The 26610-nt window shown below is 38.2% G+C and overlaps 2 protein-coding genes across 2 annotated transcripts; both read right to left on the minus strand.

Moving 5' to 3' along the window:
• Positions 1-3759: 3759 nt before the first annotated feature.
• On the minus strand, positions 3760-13777 carry LOC129773878 (mucin-2-like). Its single transcript, XM_055777539.1, has 2 exons — positions 13313-13777; positions 3760-4788 (listed from the first exon to the last, which is right to left on the minus strand). Exons 1-2 carry the CDS (start codon positions 13775-13777, stop codon positions 3760-3762), a joined length of 1494 nt encoding a protein of 497 aa, XP_055633514.1.
• A 5117-nt stretch (positions 13778-18894) lies between these two features.
• Positions 18895-20354, minus strand: LOC129777818 (uncharacterized). The gene is made up of 3 exons (XM_055784332.1): positions 20022-20354; positions 19787-19888; positions 18895-19724 (listed from the first exon to the last, which is right to left on the minus strand). Exons 1-3 carry the CDS (start codon positions 20160-20162, stop codon positions 19419-19421), a joined length of 549 nt encoding a protein of 182 aa, XP_055640307.1. The 5' UTR covers positions 20163-20354; the 3' UTR covers positions 18895-19418.
• Between the last annotated feature and the right edge of the window lie 6256 nt (positions 20355-26610).

Genomic DNA, 26610 nt, shown 5'->3' on the forward strand with positions numbered 1-26610 from the left:
CACGCCATCCTCAAAAGCTTCGAGATAAAAATCTGAAAAAAAACTAAATGTGCTTCTTACTATGGTGTATCAAGAAAAATTATCAAGGTACAAAAAAATATTGAAATTTTGAAAAAAAATTTTTTTTCTGATTTATAGGTTCAGTACTACTCTACTACTCTTATTCATATTTAAATGTGTTCCTACGGCTTTTCTAGATATGTGTGACTTTTTTCAGTGTAGCGCGGTACAAAAAAATATTTAAATTTCCGAAGAGTCTGGCTGGGTAAGGGAGTAAAACCAAACCAAACCACCCTCTGTATGGAAAATATTGTATAGGGTACTAAAAAAATTTTTTGGTAGTAGTACCAGATATTTGAGTCCTTATATGGTACACCATAGGATCTATGGTGAAAAATGCAAATGTATTTTATTTTGAGATTCACTACTACTCTAGTTTGTATTCAAATTTCTTCCTACGTCTATTTTAGGTATATGTGATTTTTTTCAGAATTTTTAGAGTGTTTTTCGCGATACAAATAAAATTATATATATTTTCAGGCATTTCGAGATTTAGATAAAAAATATTACTTTGAGACGCAATTTTACTCTAATGTTTATTTAAATGCGTTCGTATGTGTTGTTTTTTCCACATGTACCTTTTTTATGATTTTTTAAGAGAATTGCGCATTAGATTGATGCGGGGTAAAGGTGCGCACGGGGCATAAAATTTCGACAACAGTGTAGTCGTTTGATACATTATTACACCAGCAGCTCACACATAAAAAAAAGATACATTTCATGAAAGTGGCAAAAAGTTATGAGGTAAAAAGAGTTTTGCGATGCTTTGATCTATTTTTTCAGTTTTGGAGATGACGATTTACTTACCTAAAATAACTGGAAAGTTCGAAACTACACTGTCAAGAAAACCTTCATTCTATAGTAGATGATAGTGCGTATTCGTTTTTGTGAAAAAACTCAAGAGATTTTTTTTTAAATTCAATTAGTTCAAAAATTGCTTGTGGGGCAAAGGTGCGCACTGGCTGTGAGGTAAAAGTTCGCACTAGCGTTTAGCTCTGAAAAAAATTTATAAAATGTTTCCAACAAGAAAAACAAAATATTTAATGGGACCCACAAGAAGAAAACTGATTTGAAGATATGCACTCCAGAAATGCTCAAATAGCCCGACAGAGGCTTCGGGAGGGAGTCTCGAAGTGTCGGATTGCGGCAGACCTCAGTATTTCTTAATCAACTTCTACTTCTGCTGGAATGTGTCAACGAGCGACTAGGGCGGTTCAGATAGGTATTTACGAGTGAACAGTCTGAGGATCTGCATGCCACTTACGTTTATGTTTATGTTTTCACAATGAACTTCAAATCAATATTGTTTTTTTTTTCAACAATGAGTTTCAAATAAATCAAGTGAGGGTAACTATGTATTTATAAACTTGATCTATGAATTTCCACGTGGTAAGTTCGACTATAACACCCACTCTTCTCCACCCATACAAACACAGAACACCCCCCTCCTGCTTACTGGACGGTGCCTACACTATCTAGTAATGGTGCTTCTCCCGCTTCTGATGATAAAGCATTTAATTTTGGTATAAATTATCTCAGAAGTTCAATTCAATAAGTACACACCTTTGCCCCCACTATGGGGCAAAGGTGCGCATTTGTCTTTTTGTATTAAAATAGGTATTTGTCCAATTACAAACACAACTCGAGAAATGCTTGTACTACGTTTCGAAGGTAATATATATAGTTACAATTTGGTAAGCTAACAGAATTTTATTTGCTTTTATTTCAAGAGTTATTGGACGACAACAGTTAGGTGCGCACCTTTGCCCCGCATTACTCTACTGCTCTATTATTTTTTAAATTTTGTTTTTCATATGTCTAAATTTTGTCGGTATATTTAGAGCATTGCGCTGTGCAAAGATTTTTTTCTCGTATCTTAAAATATATGAGATTATCTTCACATTGGATTTAGATGGTTTACCAAATTCATAGGAGTCAGCAGTACGATGGTACGCTCTGTGAGAAAAAAAGTCCTTGTAGAAAGATCATTCGGATTAATGAGAAGAACACTTAAAAAATACGAATCATTTTAATTTTTTTAATTTTTATCTTACAATTGAAAACCACGAAGAAAATAAAATAATCGATTTCAAGAAAATAAAAATAATAATGCATACGATGAAGAAAATTATTTTTGTGTCTCGCAATGATATTAAAAATTCAGGAAAAATTACGCCAAATGTAGAGAAAAAGACACATACGAACGCATTTAAATAAAAAATAGAGCAGAAGTGGGTCTCAAAGTTATATTTTTTTTTCAAATTTTCGAAATGCCAGAAAATATATATAATTTTTTTGTACTACATATTTATTTTTTTTTATTCTCAGATTTTTTGATAAAAAAATAGTTTGAAGACATTTATCGATACACCTTAGTAAGATGTACTTTCAGTATTTTTTCTTATTTTTGTCTCAAAGCTTTTGATAATGGCGTGAAAAAACGAAAAGGTGCATTTTTCATCATAGGTCTTATGGTGTACCATTTTTTTTTTATATGGTGTACCATATAAGTACTCAAATATATGATACTATTGCCAAAATGTTTTTTTAGTACCCTATACAATATTTTCCATACAGCTGGTGATTTGGTTTGGGGGACTTTTCACTCCTTTACCCAGCCAGACCCTTTGGAAATATACAAAAAATTATTTTTTGTACCGCGCAACACTGAAAAAATCGGAAAAAATCACACATATCTAGAAAAGCCGTAGGGACACATTTCAATATGTAACAGAGCCGAATTTTAATCGTGTACATGTCACATGTTTATCATATCTATAATTAGCACATTACACAGTTGCCATTTTTCGGCGTTACAGTATTCCCTTCTATGCCATTGCATATGGTACATATTCACACAGTAGCCATTTAGGCGTAATAGTTTTCTTTCTGTTCTTCCATTATCCAGTTAGACCGGACATCGGAGGCAGTTGATTGATCATTGTTGAGTTATTTATAGAACAGCAGCCCGATGTGTCTTGCAGAGCAGAGCAGTTGTATGGATGAATCGATCTTATTTCGACCGTGGATTGATCTTCATCGCTGATGATTGTTCCGTGGACGTAGTTATTCTGTAACAACACAAAGGTGGTCAATGAGGGCCCTGAGTTTTGAACTCACGATCGATCGCTTACTAAGCGAACGCGCAACCAATGTGGCTACGGAGACCCCCTATCTTACCAAAACTTGTTTACATAGTTTTTGGCAAACACAAACAAGTATGGACAACCTTAATAAAAACCTAAAAAAATATTTTTGTCTACGGCTCAACGCACTGTGCGGCGGAGAGTTACCTTTTGGGAACCTGAGAAAGTAATTGACAAAGCTCTTCTAGAAACAATCGTTTCGGCGATATGTTATGTATCGCACCGCGCGTACGTTTTATAGAGCTCCAATTGCGACGTTCCCAATTAAATGGAAAAAAACATATTTAATATGAACAATTCAAATTAATTGCTCCACAAAAATAATCCATGTTTGCGTAAATAATCTGTAGCAAAACTGCAGGCATTAATCAGATGTCAGTTTATTCAGCTGCCAAAATGGCACATGTATCAAATATTATGGTCCCAATTTAAAGTTCCGACGCCATGAAACACTTTACAAAACACACCACCCTACCTTTTTTGTCTTTATTCAATGCTGCAACCTTTAGAAACAAAGTTTCTCATGTTTAAACACACGAATGTTTTTCATACATTAATTTTTATTAGCAATCACTGAGACACATTTTTTACTAAAATTCACTTCACCCATTTTATATTTAACTTTATGAAGTTTCTTATTTTCTGCACAGATGTAAGCCACGCTGGTGATTGCAAGGCTGAGCAAAACAGCGAACGTTGCCGCCAATGTTATCCAGAGCCAATCAGCCGTACTTATTGCAGCTATTGGCTCATCACTATGCTCACTAGCGTCATCCATGGTGGTCGTTAGCACTACAGTTCTGGTCATTAGCTCCGGCTCCGTTGTTTGAGTACTCTCCTCTCTTGGCACGTTGGTGGTACTGCTGGTCAAAGGTTTATGATCTGTGGCGGTAGATTCGGTTGTAGGTGTTGTACCTAACGTACTGGTGATCACCGTCTGAGTAGGTGTTATTGTAGTGGGAGCAGTAGGAACAACAGTTGTTGATGCTTCCGTAATGATGGTCGCTGGTGTGCTCGTTGTTCTTGAAACAGTGGTTGTTTCGACTGACGTCGCCGTTGTCGTCGTTGTTTTCCCTTGTGTTGTTGTTACTATCGGGGACGGAGTTTTTGTCGCTTCAATAGTTGTCGTTCCTAGTGAAGATGTTGAAGTTGTACTAGGAGTAGGAGCTGTCGTCGTTGTTCGGGATGACGATATGGTTGAAGTTGTGGTTATTGAAGTAGATGGTGTCGTCGTTGTTATCGTTGACATTGTTGTCGCTTGTGTTGTTGTTGCTATCGGCGATAGGATTGTCGTCGTATCAATTGTTGTTGTTCTTAGTGATGATGACATTGTTGAAGTTGTCGAACTAGGATTAGCTGTTGTCGTTGTTTGTGAGGTTGTTACTATCGGCGGTGGAGATGTCGTTGCTTCAATTGTTGTCGTTCCTAGTGACGATGATACAGTCGAAGTTGTCGTTCCAGGAGTAGTGGTTGCAAATTCATCTATCGAATTACATTCATCGGTTTCAACTTCGTAATTGAAAATGGTGAGATACTCTATCGCAACATCGCTACCAGAATTCATGTTAGCTTCAATTTGTATCTGAAAAGGAATAGATATGATGGAATGGAATCATCATTTCAGTTTGTTCACGATATAATTATGTAACCCTTAATGTATATTTTTTATTCTTTATTCAAGAGGATTTCTCCTGGGCTGGTTCGCCTCTACGTAACCCCTAACACTCCAGCACTCGTGCGCCAAATCGATCCAGAAAATATGTTTTCTTCAACTCCATTCAGTAATAGTCATTTTATTCTGCTGGTAACCGTATTTGCTATCTTCTTCCACAACGTTACCATTTGAACTGGTAAAAAGCCAAACGTGAAGGGGGTGTTGCGGGTGGGTTCAAATTTCTTTACGCAGATAAAATTGATGATTTGCCAAGGGATCTGTAGTTGGGGAGAAAAGAGGTTTTCATCACTGTGATAACAATGAATGGAAAAGTTTACAGGGAGGAGTGTCTTTAGAACAGGATTTTGCCACTCATACGATCACACAATGGGAGTTCTGGCCTGACCTGGCAAGCTGCCATTACAGCCGGGATGTCGTCAAGTGGTATAATGAGAGCAAGATCAATGTCATTGAAAAAACGATCAATCCACTAAATTCTCAGAATTTTCGTTCAATCGAGAGATATTGGGCAACTATCTAAGGAAAACTGAAGAAATATGGCAGAACCATAAAAAACCAGCTCAAATGGAAAAGAGGTGGAACAAGGTAGCAAATATGGTTACCAGCAGTTTTGCGCAGATAATGAAGGGTAGCACACGAAAAGTTCGAAAATTCATCCGAGGGCAGACGAATAATTTCATGTATTTTTCCCCCAAAGTTCATTAAAAACCTACAAAATGGCATTCTTCCCTTTTTTGTACGTTATTTCTATGCTGAGAAATGCCCAACTTTATGCGATCAAATTTCAACGTAAATAGGCTTTAAATGCTTGTGCCAATCGTCAATCGCTGCACGGTTTGTTGCAAGTGGATGTTCGTTCAAGTGGAAATTTTATTGAGAACGTGCACCGACATGCTCCTCCAACTTTTTCCAAAGTGAATAATCCAGAGGATTGAGGTCTGGGCAACCGGATAGCCAATCATTTGCGGAGATGACGTTTGGTAGATTTGCTGGTAGATAAATTTTTGAACCATTTCAGGAGTTTGTTTGCTTATTTGTTTATTTGGTAACATATGCATTAATAGGTGGACTGACTTCGGTTGGCGATTAAAAAAACTACAAACTACAACTTTCTCAAATCCATTCGTTTATTAGGTCTTCTACAAAAATGCATCGACGCTTATCAATTGATTTGCAGCAGCCTCGTCGAAAACTGTGGAACAAGTCCGATACTCTGTTCGTACTCCCAGTTTCTTCCCAGAGCGCGAAGAAGCTGAACATCGTGAGGCACTTCGCGCTCTGGCGCACTCCGGATATAGCCGATCATGCATATACAATATCCGCTTTCTTCAGTAGAATGGCGAGAGCGTCGAAAGGAAGCCTGACTCTGATCGTTCCACAGTGCTGCGCAACCGTGAAATGCAACAGAAGCTGAAGAGGGAAACCGAGAACATGGTAGCCTCATTGTTCCGAGAGGTCGGTGCAACAGGCCGAACTGTGGAGAAGTATATGACTAAAATGGACCTTCTTATGCGGAAGCGTTAGTCTATGCCGCCCGCGTCTGAGCAGCAGGCAATCACCCAGAAAGAGCGACTTAAGATAGACGTTGTACCGAAGTCCACAAACACTCCCAAAGCCCTCCAGCTGCGACCGATAGAAAATTGCTGGGCAAACCACAAACGGAGGATCTTCCCAAGGTACGGTATACGATCACCATTTGTCTGACTCTTCATGTACGTTGGTGTGGGACTACGTCTACCCGGAATAAATGGGAGGTAAAATGAAAACCTAAACATAAGAACATGCAGGAAAAAAATCAAGATTTCTTTTACTTATAACTCGAACATTTCTCAATAGATCGGAAAGATGTTTGCATCAATTGATAGGAAACATTTCTTCGCAATCGCAATGAATAAAATGTTATTTTTCATGAGATAAACAATCGAACAACTGTGAAATGTTAAGCGTTATCTAAACGCCCTAACTGTCTCGTTTAGATTGGACTGATTTACGGTTTCCACAACACAGCCTTCAAAATCAATGTGCCTGGGGGAGTCCGCATTGCAAATACACGTAAATCGGGGGGATTTTTGTTCCTATCGGTGTATGTTCCCTAATACAACCGTCAAAACCAAGGTGCCTGGAGCATTGCAAATCATTCTTCGTGAGGACATCGACTGGACAACATCGTTTGCTGGACAAGCGAGGGATCGAATGCCTTCCTCAATGCAATGAGGGTGAAGAGGTAGTACTGGAAAAGTATAGACTGGAAGCTAGTGACGAATGAACTGCAAAAGTTGAAAGTCTCTATAATTCATAAACTTCTTTCCATTGCAAATTCTTTCAAATTCATTCAACATCAATATGCTTCACAGTGGTCCCTGAGAAAATTTGGATGGTCAAAACCCAAAAAATGAAGTTGCATAAAAACAAAAAAAAAATCCTGCAGGCCCTTATTCTAGGATGTTGAAGGAATCTAGGATCAAGTGTTTCACCCCATTCCGCGCGCGCATCATTGCTCTAGCAACGCGGTAAGATACCAGTTTTGCAAGCTCGCCGGTGCCACTATTTCGCGTGTGTGTTTTCTAACATGTGTTTTGGTAAAGTTTTTAGGCTTATTATGTTTCTTGAAGCATTTTTAACGGAGAATTTGCATTTGTTGTCAGTTTCAAAATTAGGTTGGTTGTAGTATGTGTTAACTCCACACAAAGTAAGTATTATTTTGGAGGTTTAATTTTGCTTCGGATGAACTCATAAAACTTGCCCTGCATTTCCCCGCAAAACTTTTTTGATGAAAGTATTCCTCAAAGTGTCAGCACTTGAGTTTTTCAACCGAAATCCCCCCCTTTTGGATTTTTTTTTCTCAATATTAACCCGAAATCAGCCATTCCATGCCAAACCGATATAGTGGTTCTCAGATTTTCGTGAAAAGTGGTAGTTTTGTTGTTTATTGCAAAACATTAGACCCGTATTTTTTTATTTTTTTTTTTCAGTAGGGTGACCATTTCCATTATAGGGTCATCTGAAAAATCAACTTTTTCCTCTTTTTCCAAAAATGATTCATAAATGATTCATAACTTTTGAACTAATAAACGCGATGATATCAAATTACAGCCAATCACTTCGTCTTTTTTGAAAAAATACTACCCCTGCAGAAAATGTTGTTTGTTTGTAATTGATTGTATTCGTTTTTTATTGTTTTCATTGTCTCGGGACCAAGGGCGCTATATTTTTTATTTTTTTCATTTTTCTGAAAAGCTGAGAATTTTTCACTTCACATGTGGAAAATGTGTCGAAACCAGAGGCGTTTTTGTTTTTAGTTCTTGAATTATAATTTTTCAAAGTTATCGATGGTCCAAAAATCACTTTTTGCTTTCTTTCCAAAAATGTTTTTTTTTAATTTATTACTTTCGAACTACTAAACCAATTCAGATGATCTATATATCAAATTGAAGCCAATTAGCTAGCCTTTTTTGAAAAAATGACACATTTGCCAATTAATTGAATTGATAATGCTCTAGGGCAACTATCCGAGGAAGCATCCGAAGGATCAAATAAATTTTATAGAAGCGGGAAAGCTTTACGTTAAAGACGTCCCGATTGAGGACCAATACCGATCTAATGAATCGATTATTGATCAACTCTGACCCATACATATCGACATTGAGGAAGAAACAAACGAAGAGAAAACCAGCTGTAAGCGGAGAAGTCCTGAACTTAGTGTATATCGAGGAAAAGGTTCAAGCTTCTCATGATGCCGGTGAAGAGGATGTTCAGATTGAAGACCAAGTTCAGATGGAAGATGAAGAAATTCAGATTGAGGACGAAGATGAAAAAGAAAAATATGAGGGAGAAGCCGACCGATGAAGACGAGGAAGGAAATGAAAACCTGGAAGGAGGCGAAGTCGATATCTAGCATTAGAAGGCATTTATTGAATTTTATTTTGGAAAACTTTTTGATGCTTTTTTTAATAGAATCCCAAATTATGTTGCCAAATACTTATTATTCGTTATGTTTTTTTAAAATAATTATACCTATCTAATCATGTTGTTAAATAGGGATTTCTGATGTTTTTTTCAACAAGTATACCTATCTAATTATGTTGTCAAATATTTGTACTACGCTATTTTAAATAATATTTTGATCTCTAGTATTGATTTTCGATAGTTTATATAAAAACCACGTTAGACCATCTGTTGATTTTGGATATGTTTGAAGAATTACATCGTTAAACTCTTTGATAATGATTTGGTGGTCCTGAAAAGGGCCGTTTTGTTTGGTTGTTGGTATAGTTTGTTCACTCCACCAGTGTTTACCGAGTGATGATGACAGAAGGATGGTAAACAGTCGTTGGATTGTGCATATCAGATAAAAGATACTGAAGTGGAACGAGATATGATGAAAATCACCCTCTGTGATCCTAGACGAGATGCCTCCTGTGTTATGTATGGATGAAATGAAGAAGAAAAAAAAACTCGCCAATGTAATTTAAGATAATTACCAATACCGAACACAATTATCAATTTTTCTCATCAGTAAAAACATGTTACTTTAATATAGAGAAAACATATTTGAAATGGAAATTGTAATTTTATTTCACAATTTTTACTCTCTGAGTGTTTATTCAACACAGTGCGAATTTTAATTGGATTAGCAACACCTAATACTATATGCAGAGCATATGGGAAATCACTAAAATTTCTTCACTTATCCAATTTTTCTCGCCGTATAAACTTTTCTTGGGTGAAAATGACAGAACAAAACAGACAGCTTAAACCAAACGACCCGTTCCCGAGCGGGAAGACACCTTGGTTTTTATTTATGAAAATTTAAATAAATCGTTTCATACATCCAGTCATTTTTAACACAACTGTTACCAGATACAATTTTACACTTACACTTATGCTAAATTTTTCACAATACACGATCGGTCATTGATATGAAATTTTACGAAGCACCCAACATTAAGGTTCCAAATTTAAATTTTATTAGCTAGAATTAATCGTTTCAGTCACCTTACTTGCAATAGAAAAATGCCCCGACTTGCATATATTTGCAATACCGGTTTCCCCCGGGCACCTTGGTTTTGATATCTCTGTTAGAGAATACATTTTGATAGGAAAAAAAGTTCCCCCCTACTTTCATGTATTCGCAATGCCGATTTCCCCCAGGCAGCTTGGTTTTCATGTCTCTGTTAGAGACCCGCCGCATGTGTCGTTAATTTCGACCAATCAGAAGTGGGTATTTCCGTTAGGATAGGGGTTGAGATTTTTCAATTGTTCGAAAGTTAGTTTCATGACATATATTATTTTCTTTAATGTTAAAAATTGTTATGGAGTACCGAAATCGATTGATGCAAAAATTTCATCAATCCATCATGAAATGACTGAGCAATATGCGTTTGAAATTGGACAATTTTCACGATGTGCTCGATTTTCGATTTTCAATTTGTACCCTAATATGTTCCCGAAAGACGTAATCCTACGTCAAAACTGAAAATTTTGAACGAAGGAATGCTATGCGGAAATTTGGAACGACCTGACCACTGGTTTTAATAGCCACGGACTTCTGACGCGGTCGGTTCATGAATGGCAAAAAGTAGGTTTAGACAGATTTTAAATTAAAGATAAAGCGCAAGTTCGCACATAGCAAACTCGGGCCAGAAACGACTGGTGGCGGACCCGACCAATTTAAAAATTTATCATCGACAGAGGAAGCGGTAGTAAATTCCCATTTTACAAAATTAATTCAATAACTACAATAAATTGATCAATTGTTTTTTTAAGATAACAGTGCCAAATGATCATCGATTGCATAATATTTTTAATCGTATTTCTCAAAGATAAAGGTTATGTAAATGTTATCAATTCGGCAAAATACCATGTGTGATTTCCAAATGCAGATGTGCTTGAAGATAGTGTTTGGAAAACAACAACTAAAATTGATTTCTAGCTAGAATTCCTCAGACTGTTCAACATTCAGAAGGCGTTCAACAGCTAACGAAGTACCCTACCTGTGCGCTTCTCAATATGAAGAAAAACTCCGTAACGCGTCTTACCCGCACGAAGGTCCATAGAGAAAAGAGACCGAGTCGTGACATTCCATGGCTACTACGATAAAGCATGGCAGGCTATGATGGATGGTAGGGTATGTATGTCGACTTGAGTTCAGTTGACATTTCTACTGAATCGATAATTCCAGCTAGGCAGCCATGTTTTTAATGCCAACATCTCGAGGACAAAACAGCGGAGATGTATGCGGTTTTGAACCCAAGAAATTTTGTCTTTTTGTGAAGTCGTCGACAACATGATCGAAAAGCCCCAAGCCAATCTACACCGATCGGCTGTTAGAGTTTCGACAAGATAGATCACAACATCGCTATCGTCAAGTTTGCAAAACTAGGTGCCATTGGAACTTTGTTAAGTTGGTTCGAATCTTACCCGAAAGGACGCCAATTAACGGTTTCAGTTAGAGACAACAACTCGGAGCCGTTCGCAGCAGCTTCTGGAATACCACCATTTGGGTGCTCTAGTTGTCCTGATCTACTTTCAACGACATTTTTTTGGTTCTCATTTTCTTCATTTATATTATTCGACTATATACTGTCATGTTCAAAATTGGTAGGAAATTTTGAGTTTGGAAAGTTGTAGTTTGGTTGAAGTTAATGAATTCGTGAAAAACAGGGTGTTCAATAAATTCGAATACAACTTTCCATTGTTATGTAGGTGCGTGCTATGTGCATTCTGTGTATTGGTATTGATCCACCGAATTGAGTCGATTCAACGGAAATTCGTTCGTTTTGCCCTTCAAAAATTGCCGTGGAATGACCCTTTGAATCTTCCTAGGTATGAAGATCGTTGCCGGCTAATTGTTTTACAATTATTAGCTTCAAGAAGAGAGGTAACCAAGGCATTATTTATTGCCGACATTATTTCTTCAAATATAGACTGCGCTGAGCTCCTTCGGTTGATCAATTTTAATATTCATCGTCGTGTATTACGCTCACACAGCTTTTTACACATACCACCTGCACGAACCAATTACGGTGATAACGAACCTGTAACAAGTATGTGTCGTGTGTTTAATCGTTGTAGTTCATGTTTCGATTTCCATCAGTCTCGTGCGTCCCTTAAAAATCTCTATTCTGTGACACTTGTGTAATAGTTAGATGTAGCTCGTAGTAGAAATAGTAGTAGTTGTAGTAATAGCAGTAGATTCATGTTGATTAGGGCAATCGTTAGGCCTGTTGACATTTGTAAATAAATAAACATAGCGCACGGTGTCGGCTTGCTGTAATTTGTAGTTTGTTCATCGCGCACGATGAAGGAGTACGTCGTAGTAAAGTTACTAAAAAAGGTAATATGTCGTAAGGTTCTCAAAAAACATTGCCTCGACAAAAATTGACGCAGAAAATAATATCCTCTATCTAACACATTTTTAAAGTGTATTCGAACTTATTGAGCACCCTGTACATTGAATCGCGCTAACACGAAGCGAATTGGGTCATGTAAGTCGTCTAACGGGTTCCAAGATAAAGAAAGCTTCTTGAACGAAGCAATCTCTCAGCGCATAGATGTTCATCTCCGCAAGAATATCAGGGCTATCTTTTTCTTTTCAACAGCAGTTTAGCTGCAAACATTGAATACATATTTGATACGCAAAAGTCATTATTGATTCAGAAATTTTTATTTTAAAATTGTGTCAATTCAACCCAAAAGTTCATTACCATTTTCGCTCCCCAAAAATGGAACACGAAGCCCAGTGTCGTCAATGTTGAATTGTGTGGCAAGGTTGCCACGTTTGTACAATCCGATTGGATTTGACTCGATCGGATTACAGAATGCAACATTATGTTGATTTTGAATCCGATCGGATTCCGAAATAGGGGTGATTATAAAAAGAACTTTGTGTGACCATTTAATTATATTTCTACCTATTACGTCAGATATCACGAGATTTTTGCCCCACCACTTGTCATTAATTGCCTGTTGAACAACGCCCATCGACTGATAACGGTAGAGCCATCCCTCGATAAATGTATCCCATACATATGACCGACCACTTACACACTTATCTTACTATGCGCTGTTGGATGAACGACAATTCAGGAAATGGATGTAGCTGTTCGATTTGTCGCCTATCCTTTTCGTATGTTGAATATACATTTTACATGTATTGATCGTATTATAACACTGAACTTAAGTTTGCACCGTTGTGCAAAGCAGTAATCGTGACCGATTTTCTTAACAAAGACTTCGCAGAACAAAGAGTTTACGGACAACCACTTTGTTCACCAGACACGTTTCCGAGTTTTTTTGTGCTGTCACATAGAGTAAAAAGTGACAACGAGTATAATGATAAAAATATAGAAAAATGGTTTTTTTTCCCAATCTAAGTAAAATTTGGAAATAGTTGAAATCAGTTAAAACTGATGTAACTACCAACACCTACCTTGGCTCGATCTACAGTTTTGTTAATCCTTTCTTTGAACAATCCCCAACCTGCTGTTGACTGTACCGTTTGCCATCGTTCAACAAGTGTCGGTTTGTTCTCGCTGTCTAATCTATCCAAATCCAATACCCGAATTTGCAAACTAGCGCCATAGGCAAACACCAAATTGTACACCATTCTCAATTCAGTTTGACTATTGATCTTGTAAGTCTGCACTGTCTCACCACATGTGAGTCCTTGCCATCGGTGAGAAAGGTAATACGTAGCGTTCTCCCGGAACGAACTGAACACAGTTGAGTTTGCATACGGCTTCACTACGAACTCTTGATAATACAAGCATTTTGCTAGAAAAGTTAACTCGGCAGAGTTGAAGTCGATTCGTGAACAAGAAGCGCCTTCTGCGATGGCGTCTCGAAAACTGACCACAAGTACCAATATCAGAAGCCACCAAAAATGATTGGACATCTTGTGACATTCGAAGCAGATAAAGTGTAACTGATTGTCAAACAGTTCGAACGGATATGAGTTGCTGGTACCGACTGGCTGTCAATCAGGTGTCGATCATTATGCTATATATTTATCAGAATCTTTACCAGATGTTCACGGAAATGAGGTCATGTGTTTGCAAACTTCTATTCCAAACACGTTAACAAAACAATTACTTTGTTCTTAGGCTTCTTTCTATGAATCTAAAATGAAGTTGATTACTGTTAGAATCGTCTTAACGGGTATTCAGGCAATAGATCAATCATGTTTCATGCCTAATCGTAGATGATCTGCACTGTACGAATTTGCCCAACAATACTCGTCGGCAAATATCTATAACTAGTTACCTGAATAAAATATGTAGTATTCCAGCGATCATTCAGTCAATACACGATGAACATCCGCCACAAGGAAACGATAGAAATGATACATGTTATCTGTTTCTATTATGAAAATTGTGTTTTCAGATACCTACTATCGAGAAAGTCTCCCAATCTTGTTATCATTTCAGATATGGTGCGATGAGAATCGCGACACCGGAATTATTATTAAATGTTTCACTACTTTGAGCATTGATGTTACTTCGAAGTAAGTTAGGTGACATTGTTGTCATCATGGCAGAATTCACAAGAGGAAATAGTAACACAGCAAAAGAACATTCTTCATTTAGTCAAACCGAGATCGGATGGTTTGCAACTTCTGTTGTTTTTATCATATTGTGTGTTTTGGCGATTGTGCTGCTCGTGTACTTATGGTATCTGAGAAATAAGAAAACTAAACTGCTCACAACTCGACGAAGAACAACGGATAATCAAATTCAGTGACATACACGTTCTAAAATTGATGCGATAAGTGTGTGATGCTGTTCTTAATATCAAAATAAATACTGATTGTATGAGAGATACATGAAATTCAACGCTGTTTTTTCACTTCATAAAACATTGTATTATATATTATTTGGGAACAAAGATACGTTTTCCAGCCATAGATTCGTAAATTGCAACAGCTGAATGCTAGTGAACTTGGTTTGCTTTCTTTCGCCAGGAAGCAAACATAAACGATATCAGCAAAAGGAAGGAGTGAAATTCGAAGACGATACGACACGCTAAAACCGCTATTATATGACGAGAGTAAAACGGAAATAAGCATTCATTTAGTTATTCGATGAATGAAATTTTCAAAATTTCACTGATTTACATGAAAAGTTTTTTTTAAATTCTTTATCTTTGAGGCTTTTAGCCTCCTGGGCTGGTTCGTCTCAGCAGAAACAACCGCAACAGTGCCGCGATATGCGCTTACAATAAACTTATTACGAACATTGATTCATTTTACATGCACATACAGACAATCAATTAACAATAATATAATAAACAAAAAACTAATTTCAGAGAGTTACCACACATTTATACAGATTTTTTCTCTCTGGTGTTTTGACGAGGATATCCGCTTATCATGACCCCAGGTTACTGATGGGGAATCCGTGCCGTTCGAGGATGTCGATTGTTCTTGTTCCCCTTATCGCGAAGGGGAAGGAACAAGGATCTTCGACTTGATCATAAGTTATTGTTTAGATTTCAAAATACAAATCGGCATCTTTTAAAAAACAGAGCAGTTCTTGAAGGATCATCGTCAAGCAAGCGTCAAGTTGGAGGTTCTTAGTATGGACAGGATTTGTTGCTCTCTTATCGCTTTGATGTCTTCGACCATTTTTCCACCCGAAAAGTTGTGAAGGTGTTGGGGACCCATAATCTGAAGTCGCCCAGCGGTACTTTACGCGTAAAACGCTGTTCATAGTGACCGATTTCGGCAAAACGGTCGGCCGCTTCATTGCCGGCTATGTCACTATGTTCGGGGACCCACATGAGGACTGTATCCGACAGCAGATACCACCTGATAGTTTGGATACAAACCTGCCTAGATATAACCACGCCAACGGCATCGATCAAGTCGGTAACTATCAGGATCGGTTTGCTTGACGGGATTTTCGCAGCTTCAAAGATTCCGGCAGCTTCGGCCGAGAACACCTGGCAAATGTAGACGAGTTTCTTGCTGGAAATAAGAGAGTTTTTATGACGGCTTCTCCAAAACCGACTCCTAGCATCCCATCCGTGAAGCGAATTTCGTAGTTGTGATATTTTCTTGAGACAAGTTCGACAAAGGTTTGCTTCAGACCCACAGAGCTCGCCCCAGCTCGGAAGTTATTCCTGATTGTATTATTCACTCGGACCACCGGCAACCTCCAGTCGTTAGTCTCAAACCAAAGCTATTAAGCTATCGGTGGAAGGTTGAAGTGTGTCACCTGCTTTATGATTTCGTTCGTTAAAACAGTCAGGGGCGTCTTCTTACCTCCGCTGGTTTTAACGAGGAAGCTCGCAGTTCTGGAGTCTATTAACGTATCCACGAAAATTTCAAACGGAGATTCCTCTATTACAGCGCATACCGAGGCTACTGGTGTTTTTGGTAACAGGCCAGAGATAATCCGTAGTGCATTATTGTTAATCGATGATAGAGTTCTTAGCAGTTTATCTCTGGCCAGGCATGTTAATTCGAGACCGTAGATGAGCGGCTGTTGATGATGGCCACCCGTAAACGGATCGTTCGGTTGTTACTACGTTGAGGTTTGGAGATAATTTTCAAGAGGTTTAACCGGGTGGCACAGCTGTTCTTTACCTCGCCGAAATGGCGCTGGAAGTTCAGGTTGCAGTCGATCACCACTTCTCAACGTTCTACGGCGGAGAATGTCATTGTAAATTCCCAAATTGCAACCTTGGTGTTTAATACTGTAGACCACCATGTGACCACTTTTCTGCACCGAAAGTCGAGAACCTCGTTCTACAGCCCATTTACCGATAGCATTGGTAGCTGCCCGGATCTTGATGCACGGTGCCCTGTGCGTGTTCCCCACTGCTACTAAAAGTATGTCGTTCGCATAGGTGAATACGAATCAGAAAGAGGGTGACGGTTATAACGAAACCGTGAGGTACACCAGTTTCTTCATGGAGGCGATTGGAACTGGTATTTCCTACTTGTACCTCAAAGGTCCGGTTTGTTTTTCGCAAAGTGCAGCAGATTGCAGATTCGGTAGTACGCCTTCTCCAGATCCAGGACTACCATCTCGAGATGCTGTCGATTCTTCCCGGCATCAGCTACCACCTCTCCAAAGAATGCGAAATACGTGTTTGTGCCAATCCCCGGTCGAAAGGCAAATTATCGGCTGTCAAACTTCCTGTTTTTGGTCAAGTAGGTGACGAGCCGTCGGTTCGTCATCCTCCCTAGGTTCTTGGACGTACAGGAGGTCAAGGATATTGGCCGGTATCCTCTCATGAAGCTGTTCTTGCCGATTTTGGGGATGGAGATTACAATATCATGTCAACATTCCGCTGGGAAGTCGTGCTTCAACTACAGATCCTTTAAAGATGTCGAGGAGAGTGGTTTGATCTCATGAGGACAGCTGCTTGATCGTCTAATAACCGAGGCAGTCAGAACCAGTGAACCCTTTGGTGGAGCGCAGCGCGGCGATGAGTTCTTCGACGGAGAAGTGTTTGTTGAACGGTTTTCCAGCCTGGTCGTTCGGAACAACGAATCGATTGACTGAGTTCGTGTCCGCTTTTTGCCGTCGGATGAACTCAGAATCGTATCCCGGAATTAAGGACTGTTCAGCGAAGTATTTCCCTAGCATGTTCGTGGTCTTGACTGGATCACTATAGCCGGATCGAGTAACTTCCTTCGTTTCTTGATTTCTTTTTGATGTCCTCAGACCACTTTGTTTTAGAGATGGCGTATTCTGCTACCTCGTGGATGATTTCGTTAAGCTTCTGCATGGTGCTCGGGTTGTCTCGGGTGATCAGGGCGCTGGAGGAAGCTCTGTAGTAATCCCAGTCAGCTTTGTCGAAGATCCACTTTGGTCTTCAGAGGGGTTGAGAATGATCGAAATCGAATAATGGTCACTTCCATGTAAGTCGTCTGCTTTGCTCTACCTCAGTTTACCTACCAAATCAATGTTGGCTGCGGAAATGTCAATGGTTGAACTGCTACGACTTCGACAGAATGTGTCTGTACCGTCATTCAGACCGAGAGCTCCAGCGATTCGAATAAATCAGCGATGGTATTCCCTCCAACGTTCGTTGCTTGCATCCCCCAGTTGTGGCGGTGGGCGTTGAAGTTCCCCAGAACGATTTCAGGATCCTCCAAGCTCTCAAATGTTGCAGTACGGAGTCCAGCTGTGTGTACTAGTGATCTTACCGCCGAGTGCTCTTCTGAGCGTTCGTTGTAAACACTAGGTTAATTTCTTGAAGAGCGATGACTAAAGGACATAGTTCCCGGTCTAGGATTTCCAGCTTTCCAAGGTTGTTATACAGACCATTGACATTTCACTACAGAGCCAGGTTTTTTGATTTGGTGTCTGTTGGACCTCACTGGTGGTTGATAACGTGGTGGTTGGTTGATCGAATTGATCGAATCAAACTATTGACTGAGTCCAGACTCGATGGAGCACCCTGGGTGGACTGAGAGGGCATGGAGCCCAACGGAGGTGAAGAAGACGTAGTCTCCCAGCGACCGTCCCCTCGAATGATTCCGACGGAAAGCTGCCCGTATGACCCGATGGAAGGAAAAAGTTCGACTTTTCTAGGGTAGCGACTTTGGTGATTAGTTCTTCGACGACGGCGATGACGGCAGGCAGAGTCTCAACGACGCCATGAGCTCCAGCAGGCCCACGCTTTGGAACATAATGTACGACGATGTGCTAATGCTGAAATTGCCAAAGACAAAGGGACCGTTGATTTTGCGGATGACTTCGTTTTCATAGAGGCAGAAGAAAAGATTGAGACTGTCGACGGAAACACACAAAGACAACAATACGGAAGGGCTGGTGATGAGTAAATACAAAGCGGTGCAGCAAGCAGAAATCATATCCGAGAAATTTTCGTAACCTTAAAGCACATCTTAAAGTACCTGGAGTGAAAATTGACGACCGACTAAACAATTAAAGCCACGTCGACTGCACCAATGAAAAGCCGATGGAGATCATTTATGCGATAGCCATTATTGGACCCTATAACGTTCTCTTTTGTCATCGGAATACACACATAATAAAATTCATTGGTTAACTGTTTATTGCTTGTTTTGTATAACTAGAGATAATTCACATTGGGTATAGTTGCAAAGCGATAGTTTGGAATTGGTAAAGACAACAATAACAACTTGTTACAATATTTGTATGATCTTTCTACGAGTACATAAAAATGGAAAAGTCTGTTACAATTGTCTCTCATATCTGTACAAGTGGTGCAACTAATATCACATACTTCTTCGGTGTTTTATCACTTCGTTGGCGTCTTCGTTTTGGTAACAGCGACAAATCACGCAATAAATATATTAAAGTTAAAATTGATTATGCTCAAATAATACATCCAACAGCATGGAAGACAGCAATTACATTATAAATAATTGTACATTAACACTTCGTTTAACGCTGCAATTAATCCAGAGAAAGCAGATATTTCAACGATATAGCTGTTAACTTATCGTTTGATACTCACAAAATTTAAAGCATTTGAATAGTAGAATTCTACTGATTCTTGTTTATTTATATCTTTTTTAGGTTATCTGCACTCCTAGTTTACTTCGTTATCTGTTTCATTTGTTTAGTTTGATGGTTCATGGAATAAGCAGCGTTATCTGCTCTGTAAATTAATGAATCAAGCTTGTCTAGTTGTGATGTCATTTTCTGGCCCAAATCATTTGCTGCTGACTTTGCTATTTTTGCTTCAGATGCATTTTGAACCTCTTTCATTGAGTCCAGAGTGTCTAAGGCATCATCAATTGTGTTCGAAGAGCTTTCGTTTGACGCCTGATTTGATGTTGCACCTTCGTTAGGCGTAGATGGGCGAAATCTCAACAAACTGGTTAAGCTGCCACAAGCAACCTGTAACGACATCGTTGTGGAATTATGGATAATGTAAAATTGTTATTTTTCCCAACAATCACCTTAAACTTGTTTATTCGCTGTTGAGTGATTGAAAGAATATTGTTCAGCTCATCCATTTTGCCGGATGCACCTTGCATCTGCTCATCCTGTAGATCAACTTCCTGATACATAAGAGAAAAATGTTTTATGTACACACTTTTCTTCTAGTCTAGCTGTTTTTTTTTTCTAATTAGAACAGCTATATAGGACTAGAAACAGATAATTATCACCAACAAAAGTGGGATTCATATTTACCCGCATCTGTTCGGATATTAGTTCCTCCTGTCCAGCTTCCTCTTGGAGCCTCATCTTTTGCTCAAAATCTTCACGACTGGGCTTCTCTACGCCCAATAATTCCGCACGCATGCACTCGTATTCGTACGTTCCTTCAGCCATTGTTGAAATAGAACTGGTATTTTGTGTGGGAAGATTCGATCAAAACTAAAATTCCCTTCAGATGCTTTGAACACTTGGACAACTTATTTTCTACTGCTGGGAAACAATTTTCAGGCATTCGATTGTCATCGTCATTGATTTTTTTTTCTGTGGAAGCGGTACGATGGACTCGCAATATATTTTCTTGGTCGAGAGGCATGCGCAGTATGACACAATTTGAATGCATCGTTTTTGTGTTTTCAATAGATTAATTAAAAATATCGTTCAAACCAATTATTTTCCCTCTACACGTCACAAACATGTATTAAAGTCAAATTATACAATACACCCAGGTTTTTTTACGCGGTTTTTTTACTCGGATTTTCCAATTAACGCGTTTTTTTTATGCGGTACCCGTGCAATATCACATCTCTCCCTCAGCTCACTTTTCTCTCTTATACTACCTCAGAGCATATTACGGTAATAAGTGCTTGTAACGGAACTTAGCGCTTATGAAGGAAATAAGTGCCGTACCTTATGACGATTCTTACGTGGATTTTAGGTGTTGGGTAAAAGGGAACTCACCGGGCGGTACAACGGAACGAGGTTTTTACGGGCAGCGATTCGTGAATGTCTTTCCCTGTCTACTTAGCTCTGGACGATCCAACAGAAGTACTGCACGTGCATCGGCAGTAGAGTGTACAAATCACAAGGGAATCTTCTAGCAACAGCATGACCTCATTCGTGAGGAAAACCGAACTATAGCTACCAGTAACCAACGAAATTGTAGGAAAAAACTACGTGTTTCCGGAAGCGAGCAACACTCAACTTTTTACTTCCGTTTCACGTATGGATAGTCCCATTTGATATCTATCATTAGGTGACATGGTTTTCTTTACGCGGATTTTCCAATTAACGCGGTTTTCGTACGCGGATTTTCCTATTAACGCGGTAAAAAATACCAGTGCAATATCACATCTCTCCCTCAGCTCACATTTCTCTCTTATACTCCCTCAGAGCATATTACGGTAACTAGTGCTTGTAACGGAGCTTAGCGCTTATGAAGGAAAATAGTGCCGCACATTATCACGATACTTTCGTGGGTTTTAGGTGTTGGGTAACGGGAAGCTCACCGGGCGGGGTTTTTACGGGCAGCGATTCGTTAATGTTTCTGCCTGTCTACTCAACTCTGGACGGTCCAACAGTGGTACTGTACGTGCATCGGCAGTAGAGTGTACAAATCACAAAAGAATCTTCTAGCAACAGCATGACCTCATTCGTGAGGAAAACCGAACTATAGCTACCAGTAACCAACGAAATCGCAGGAAAAAACTACGTATTTCCGGAAGCGAGCAACAATCAACTTTTTACTTCCGTTTTACGTATGGATAGTCCCATTTGATATCTATCATTAGGTGACATGGTTTTCTTTATGCGGATTTTCCAATTAACGCGGTTTTTTTACGCGGTTTCTTTACGAGGTACGTATCCCCCTCGTAAAAAACCTGGGTGTATATAATACAACTGTTCTATTTTCCGCATTTCCGCATTATGAGATCCTCGTGCGATTTTGTGTACTTAATATTAAGGGAATATTTTTTCTTATCATCCCATGTGTTTTATTTTTTAAGGCTCATTACCACTTCAGCTGCAATATAGCCAGATTTATTCGTGTACATATGATAAATTACATAATGTCGCCATTTCGGCGTAAGAATATTTCTATTGTTCCACTGCTCACATTTGGACCCTACATAGCGGAACAGTGGATATGAGCCTTCCATTGTTGCGTAATTAATAACACCAGTTACCGATGTTTCTTGCTGTGAACAGCAGAGCAGGGGTGAACGGAGAACGGAGAGAGGCTGGATGACCGTCACTTGATGATTATTGCATGGGCGTAGTAGCTAAAATAACACACAATGATGGCCGAATGCGGGCCCAGAGCTTTAATCTCAGGATCATTCGCTTAGTAGCGGACACGCAATCATTTAGTTTACGAAGACCTTCGAGCATGAATATGGATGTATCAAATTTAAGGCGAAATTTTTGAAATCTGAATAATGAATCAAACGTTGTTGGGCATGATTCTCACTACCACCAGCACTTCGGATTTGTGATGTGGCGAGTTACTGCTTCAGCGTTCACACATCGTCGTACATTATGTGATCTTCATCGATCTCTGCCTCAAGGATGTTTTGTAGATCGGGTATCGGTTCAGGAAATAATTTCTTAGAATTTCGCATATGTGCAAATATAACCTAGGCACAAACATTTTCATGCTTGGGTTTTGGGGGGAAATACAATATTTGGTTAAAATCGGTCCACTAATAGAGAAGTATCAAGAAGTTGTTGTCACGTTACGAAAAGTACACGATCCATTCTAGATTGACGTGACAACATTTTGGCTATACAAACACTTTTTTCACATTTTCATTTATAAATCACGCAAAATTAAACGATGTTATAGTAAAATTGAGAAAATTTCTTACAAGAATCATCAGTTGGAGGATATTTTCTAGTTAGGCGTCGTGCACAAATTACGTAACGCAAGTAGGGGGGGAGGGGGGTCGAGGTTTCGTTACTTAATGTGTCATAGGAGGGAGGGGTGGTGGGTAGCCGTCATCGTTACGTAATAAAATTCCATTTTTATTCCTGGATAAATTCACGCGCCTCTAACTTCGATTCTGCGACCGAAAGAGATGTGTTTCTTGAGCCAAGATGATAAGGCACGTATTGTAATGGACAGCAAGCAGACACCGCTTAAGGTGGCACGAATTTCGGACGTTTTTTTCGAGCTCCGAAAAAATAAAACAAAGAATATTTTAACTATCTATTATATCATTATTTCTTTATCTATCTTCTGACAATAAAACAAAAATTGAACGGAAAAAACTATTCATGATTTGAATAGTTAAAAGCTGAAGAAGTGAGGGGGTTGAAAAAAGTTGTGCCATGGGTTACACGATTCCAGCCCTTCTGGTTATCTGAAACTAAAAAATCGAACTGATTCTGATTCTGTAAAGATTCACATGTTTTTTGACAAAATGGCGTCCTTTAGAAGAAAATAATGCTGTTATCAACGTTTTTTCTCCTGATTCCCGATTTTTTAAAAATAATAAAATTTTAAAAATATGAAAAATATGACTAGAATATTGCCTTAATGTATCTCGAATATCGTGTTAACACCTTCATCGCCCTGTCACCCAGATATGGGTGACACTTTCCTTGTTCAAATTGAATAAGATTTTTAAAAGGAATTCCGTGGAATAGGCACCTAAGTGTAACTATAGGATATGTAGAAAAATAATAAAATTATAACCCTACCATTATAATGTTTATACTATGCTTTTTATTAATTTTTAATGCGGATGTTTCTTACTGCAGCTTTTTGCGAAACTTGTATAATATGACTTTGGAATGTGTTATTGTTGTCAATTCATCTTCAAATTGAATAAAATATTGCTAGATCATGTAAAAGTTTTCTACAAACTAAGTTTGATCTTCATTTAATAATTTATCCGCAACAAACTCAAAAAAGCCGCTTTGGGCGACGAACGTGTTAATCTACCGAATCATGATTTTGTCATGGCTAAATAAAGCTAAGGCACCTCGATTATGCTGAAGTTGTTCTATGCAGTGTTCCTATAACATAGCAGTTTGTTCAAGAAGGGACTTTTCTTCGAACGCATTTTCTCATGGGCTCGATTTTCAAAGTGTGTGCGAGCTGCCTGAATTCGAGATTATTCGTTGCCAAAGAATAATCAAGCCAGTAGCCATAATTAATGTGGATGGAGAACCAGACGAGAACCCTTGTTTCAAACAGGTCATAGATATTTTCGATCTATCAATAGAATCTTGATGCATCATTAGTTGCTACCAATTCTCCAGCACGTTCGACAATGTTATAGACTTTTAGAATTGAAAGTCGGATTGTCCCACATTCCCGGTAGGTTAAATACTTTTTCGTGATCATAAAAGATCTCACTTGGATGAAAAACTCAAAGCAAAGAACCTTGGATTGGAAACAAAACATTTTTAGTATGCAGGGGAATCGATAGCTGAATTGTGGAATAACCTAGCGATCGATGGATATCCCGTCAAAGCAGAATACATTAAGTCCGCAAACTCCCAAATCGACGAAGCGGAATTAGTACGATATTAAGCCTAGTGGTTTGCTCTTCACGTGAATACGTTTTGCAAGTAGTGAAATGTAACGACAGGAGCTGCTGCATTGAACGAAAGAGTATTTACTTTTGTGTAAATCAGCATTAATTTATACTAGTCCATGCTTTTCTCAGCTAAACGCCATTTGGTTTTAAAGCACCAACGACAGTTCTGCTGAAGTCACTACTTGCATATAAAGAACTTCCGTTTGAACATTTGATTCCGACTTGTGAAGATATCTGATTTTTATATGTTGATATTCTCATTACTTGAAAAAAGGTAAAAAAAATTCAAACGACTTTGAATTTGTGTACAGATTTGCTTTACGTAACATAAGGGGGAGGGGGGTTCGTCAAGCGTTACTTTTAGTTACATAGGAGAGGAGGGGGTCCAAAAACCTCATTTTTAGCGTTACGTAATTTGTGCACGACGTCTTAGATTGGCTTGTTGTCAGTCAAATACTTCTGTGGAATGACAACACCTGACTTTTTGCTGTTTCCGACTGTTCAACATTAATGATTATTTTAATAAATTTCAATTCCGTTTCAAAACATACAAATGAACTTTCTACTATGTTTTGTCAACAATAGATGAACGTGAATACCAGAATATAGAATATAATCTTGTTTCGACTTCCGGTTTGCTGATAATAGTATTTAATGACCATAAAAATGCAAAACCCATGCGATATGGATATTGGGTACAAATGTCTTGCCAGTGGAGGTCGAATATTGTATTACAATGAAATTTTGGAAGCGAGGATGGTGACTTCCGGTTCGCTGAAAACGGATTTGAAAGGCCGGAAATAGCATGAAATCCCACGAGAATGGTAGAGTTGGCATATACAGTAAATCCCCAAATTGAGTATACGTCTTAATTGGGGTTTTTTAGTTTGTATATCAAACATGAAGTAGAAATGAGACCATTTAATTATTTATTTTTTAACCCCGAAAAACTCAAAAATAACAAAGCAGCACAATGTGTGTACTCAATTTTGAGATTGACTGTATCTATGCAAATGCAAAATAGGGTGACCAACATTTTCGATGAAATAAAAAAAACTAACTTTCTTATCTCTATAGATAGAGGTAAATATAGTTCGACAATGTTATAGACTTTTAGAACATATTGATACAAACATTTTGCGATGCAGAAGTTTTCAATATATCAACTTCACTCAAAGTTATTGATATTTCTTCCCAAAAAACGCGCTCTCTTCATTTGTTTGTCGTTCTATTTGGGGCAAACATAAACAAAGTTAATTGGCGGCATTTGAAAGAACAGAGTTAACTCTACATAATGTGTGATTTTTAAAACTATGTTATTTTTCGAAATATAAAAGTCAGAGCAAAAAAAACCGCTTTTTCATAGTCACCCTAATGCAACTTAGGAAAAAAGCGCTAAATCGATTATATTCAAAGATAGCAAAAAAGCTTTGTTCTACAAAGTTAATTAAAATAATTAGGGCTACAATATCTCTATCTATAAAGACAAGAAAGTTAGATTTTTTATTTCATCGACAATTTTGGTCACCCTATTCTTGATAACATAAAAATGAGCGCTCTATCAATGTAACAACTTTATCGAAGACAGTTTTTGTCTAAAGAATAAATATGTCCACACAAAGTTGTTTTTTAACTAAGTTGCATAAGGGTAACCATGAAAAAAAGGTCAATTCACTCTAACTTTTATATTTAAAATTCTACATTAAAATTGTCTTCGTACGAATTTTAGAGCTTATCAATACCAACATGTTGCGATGCAGAATTTGACTTTTGAATCCTGCTCAAAGTTATTGATGGGTTTTCACCAAAAAACTCATGATTTCAATTTTAATTTACTCAAATACAAAAAATAACATATCTTTGAAAATCACATATTATATAGACTGAAATTTGTTCTTTCAAATTCAGTCAACAAACATTTTTTATGTTTGCCCCAGGAAGAATGGCAAGCAATTGCAGAGAGCGTATTTTTTGCGAAGAAATATCAATAACTTCGAGTGAGATATTGACAACTTCTGCATCGCAAAATGTTTGTATCAGTATGTTCTAAATATCTTTCGAAGTTTGTATGTAGAATTTGTAATATAAAAGTTAGAGCAAAAAAAACAGTTTTTTTTAATGATGACCCAAACGCAAATTAGGAAAAAGGCACTATATCGTTTAATTCAAGAGATAGAAAAAAGCTTTGTTCTACAAAGATGTTTTAAATAACTGGAACTACAACATTGTCGAACTATGTTTACCTGTATCTATGGATATAAGAAAGATTGTTTTTTTTTGTTTCATCGAAAATGTTA

This window comes from Toxorhynchites rutilus, chromosome 3 (genome assembly GCF_029784135.1).
Source record: "Toxorhynchites rutilus septentrionalis strain SRP chromosome 3, ASM2978413v1, whole genome shotgun sequence".
Taxonomy (NCBI): Eukaryota; Metazoa; Arthropoda; class Insecta; order Diptera; family Culicidae; genus Toxorhynchites; species Toxorhynchites rutilus.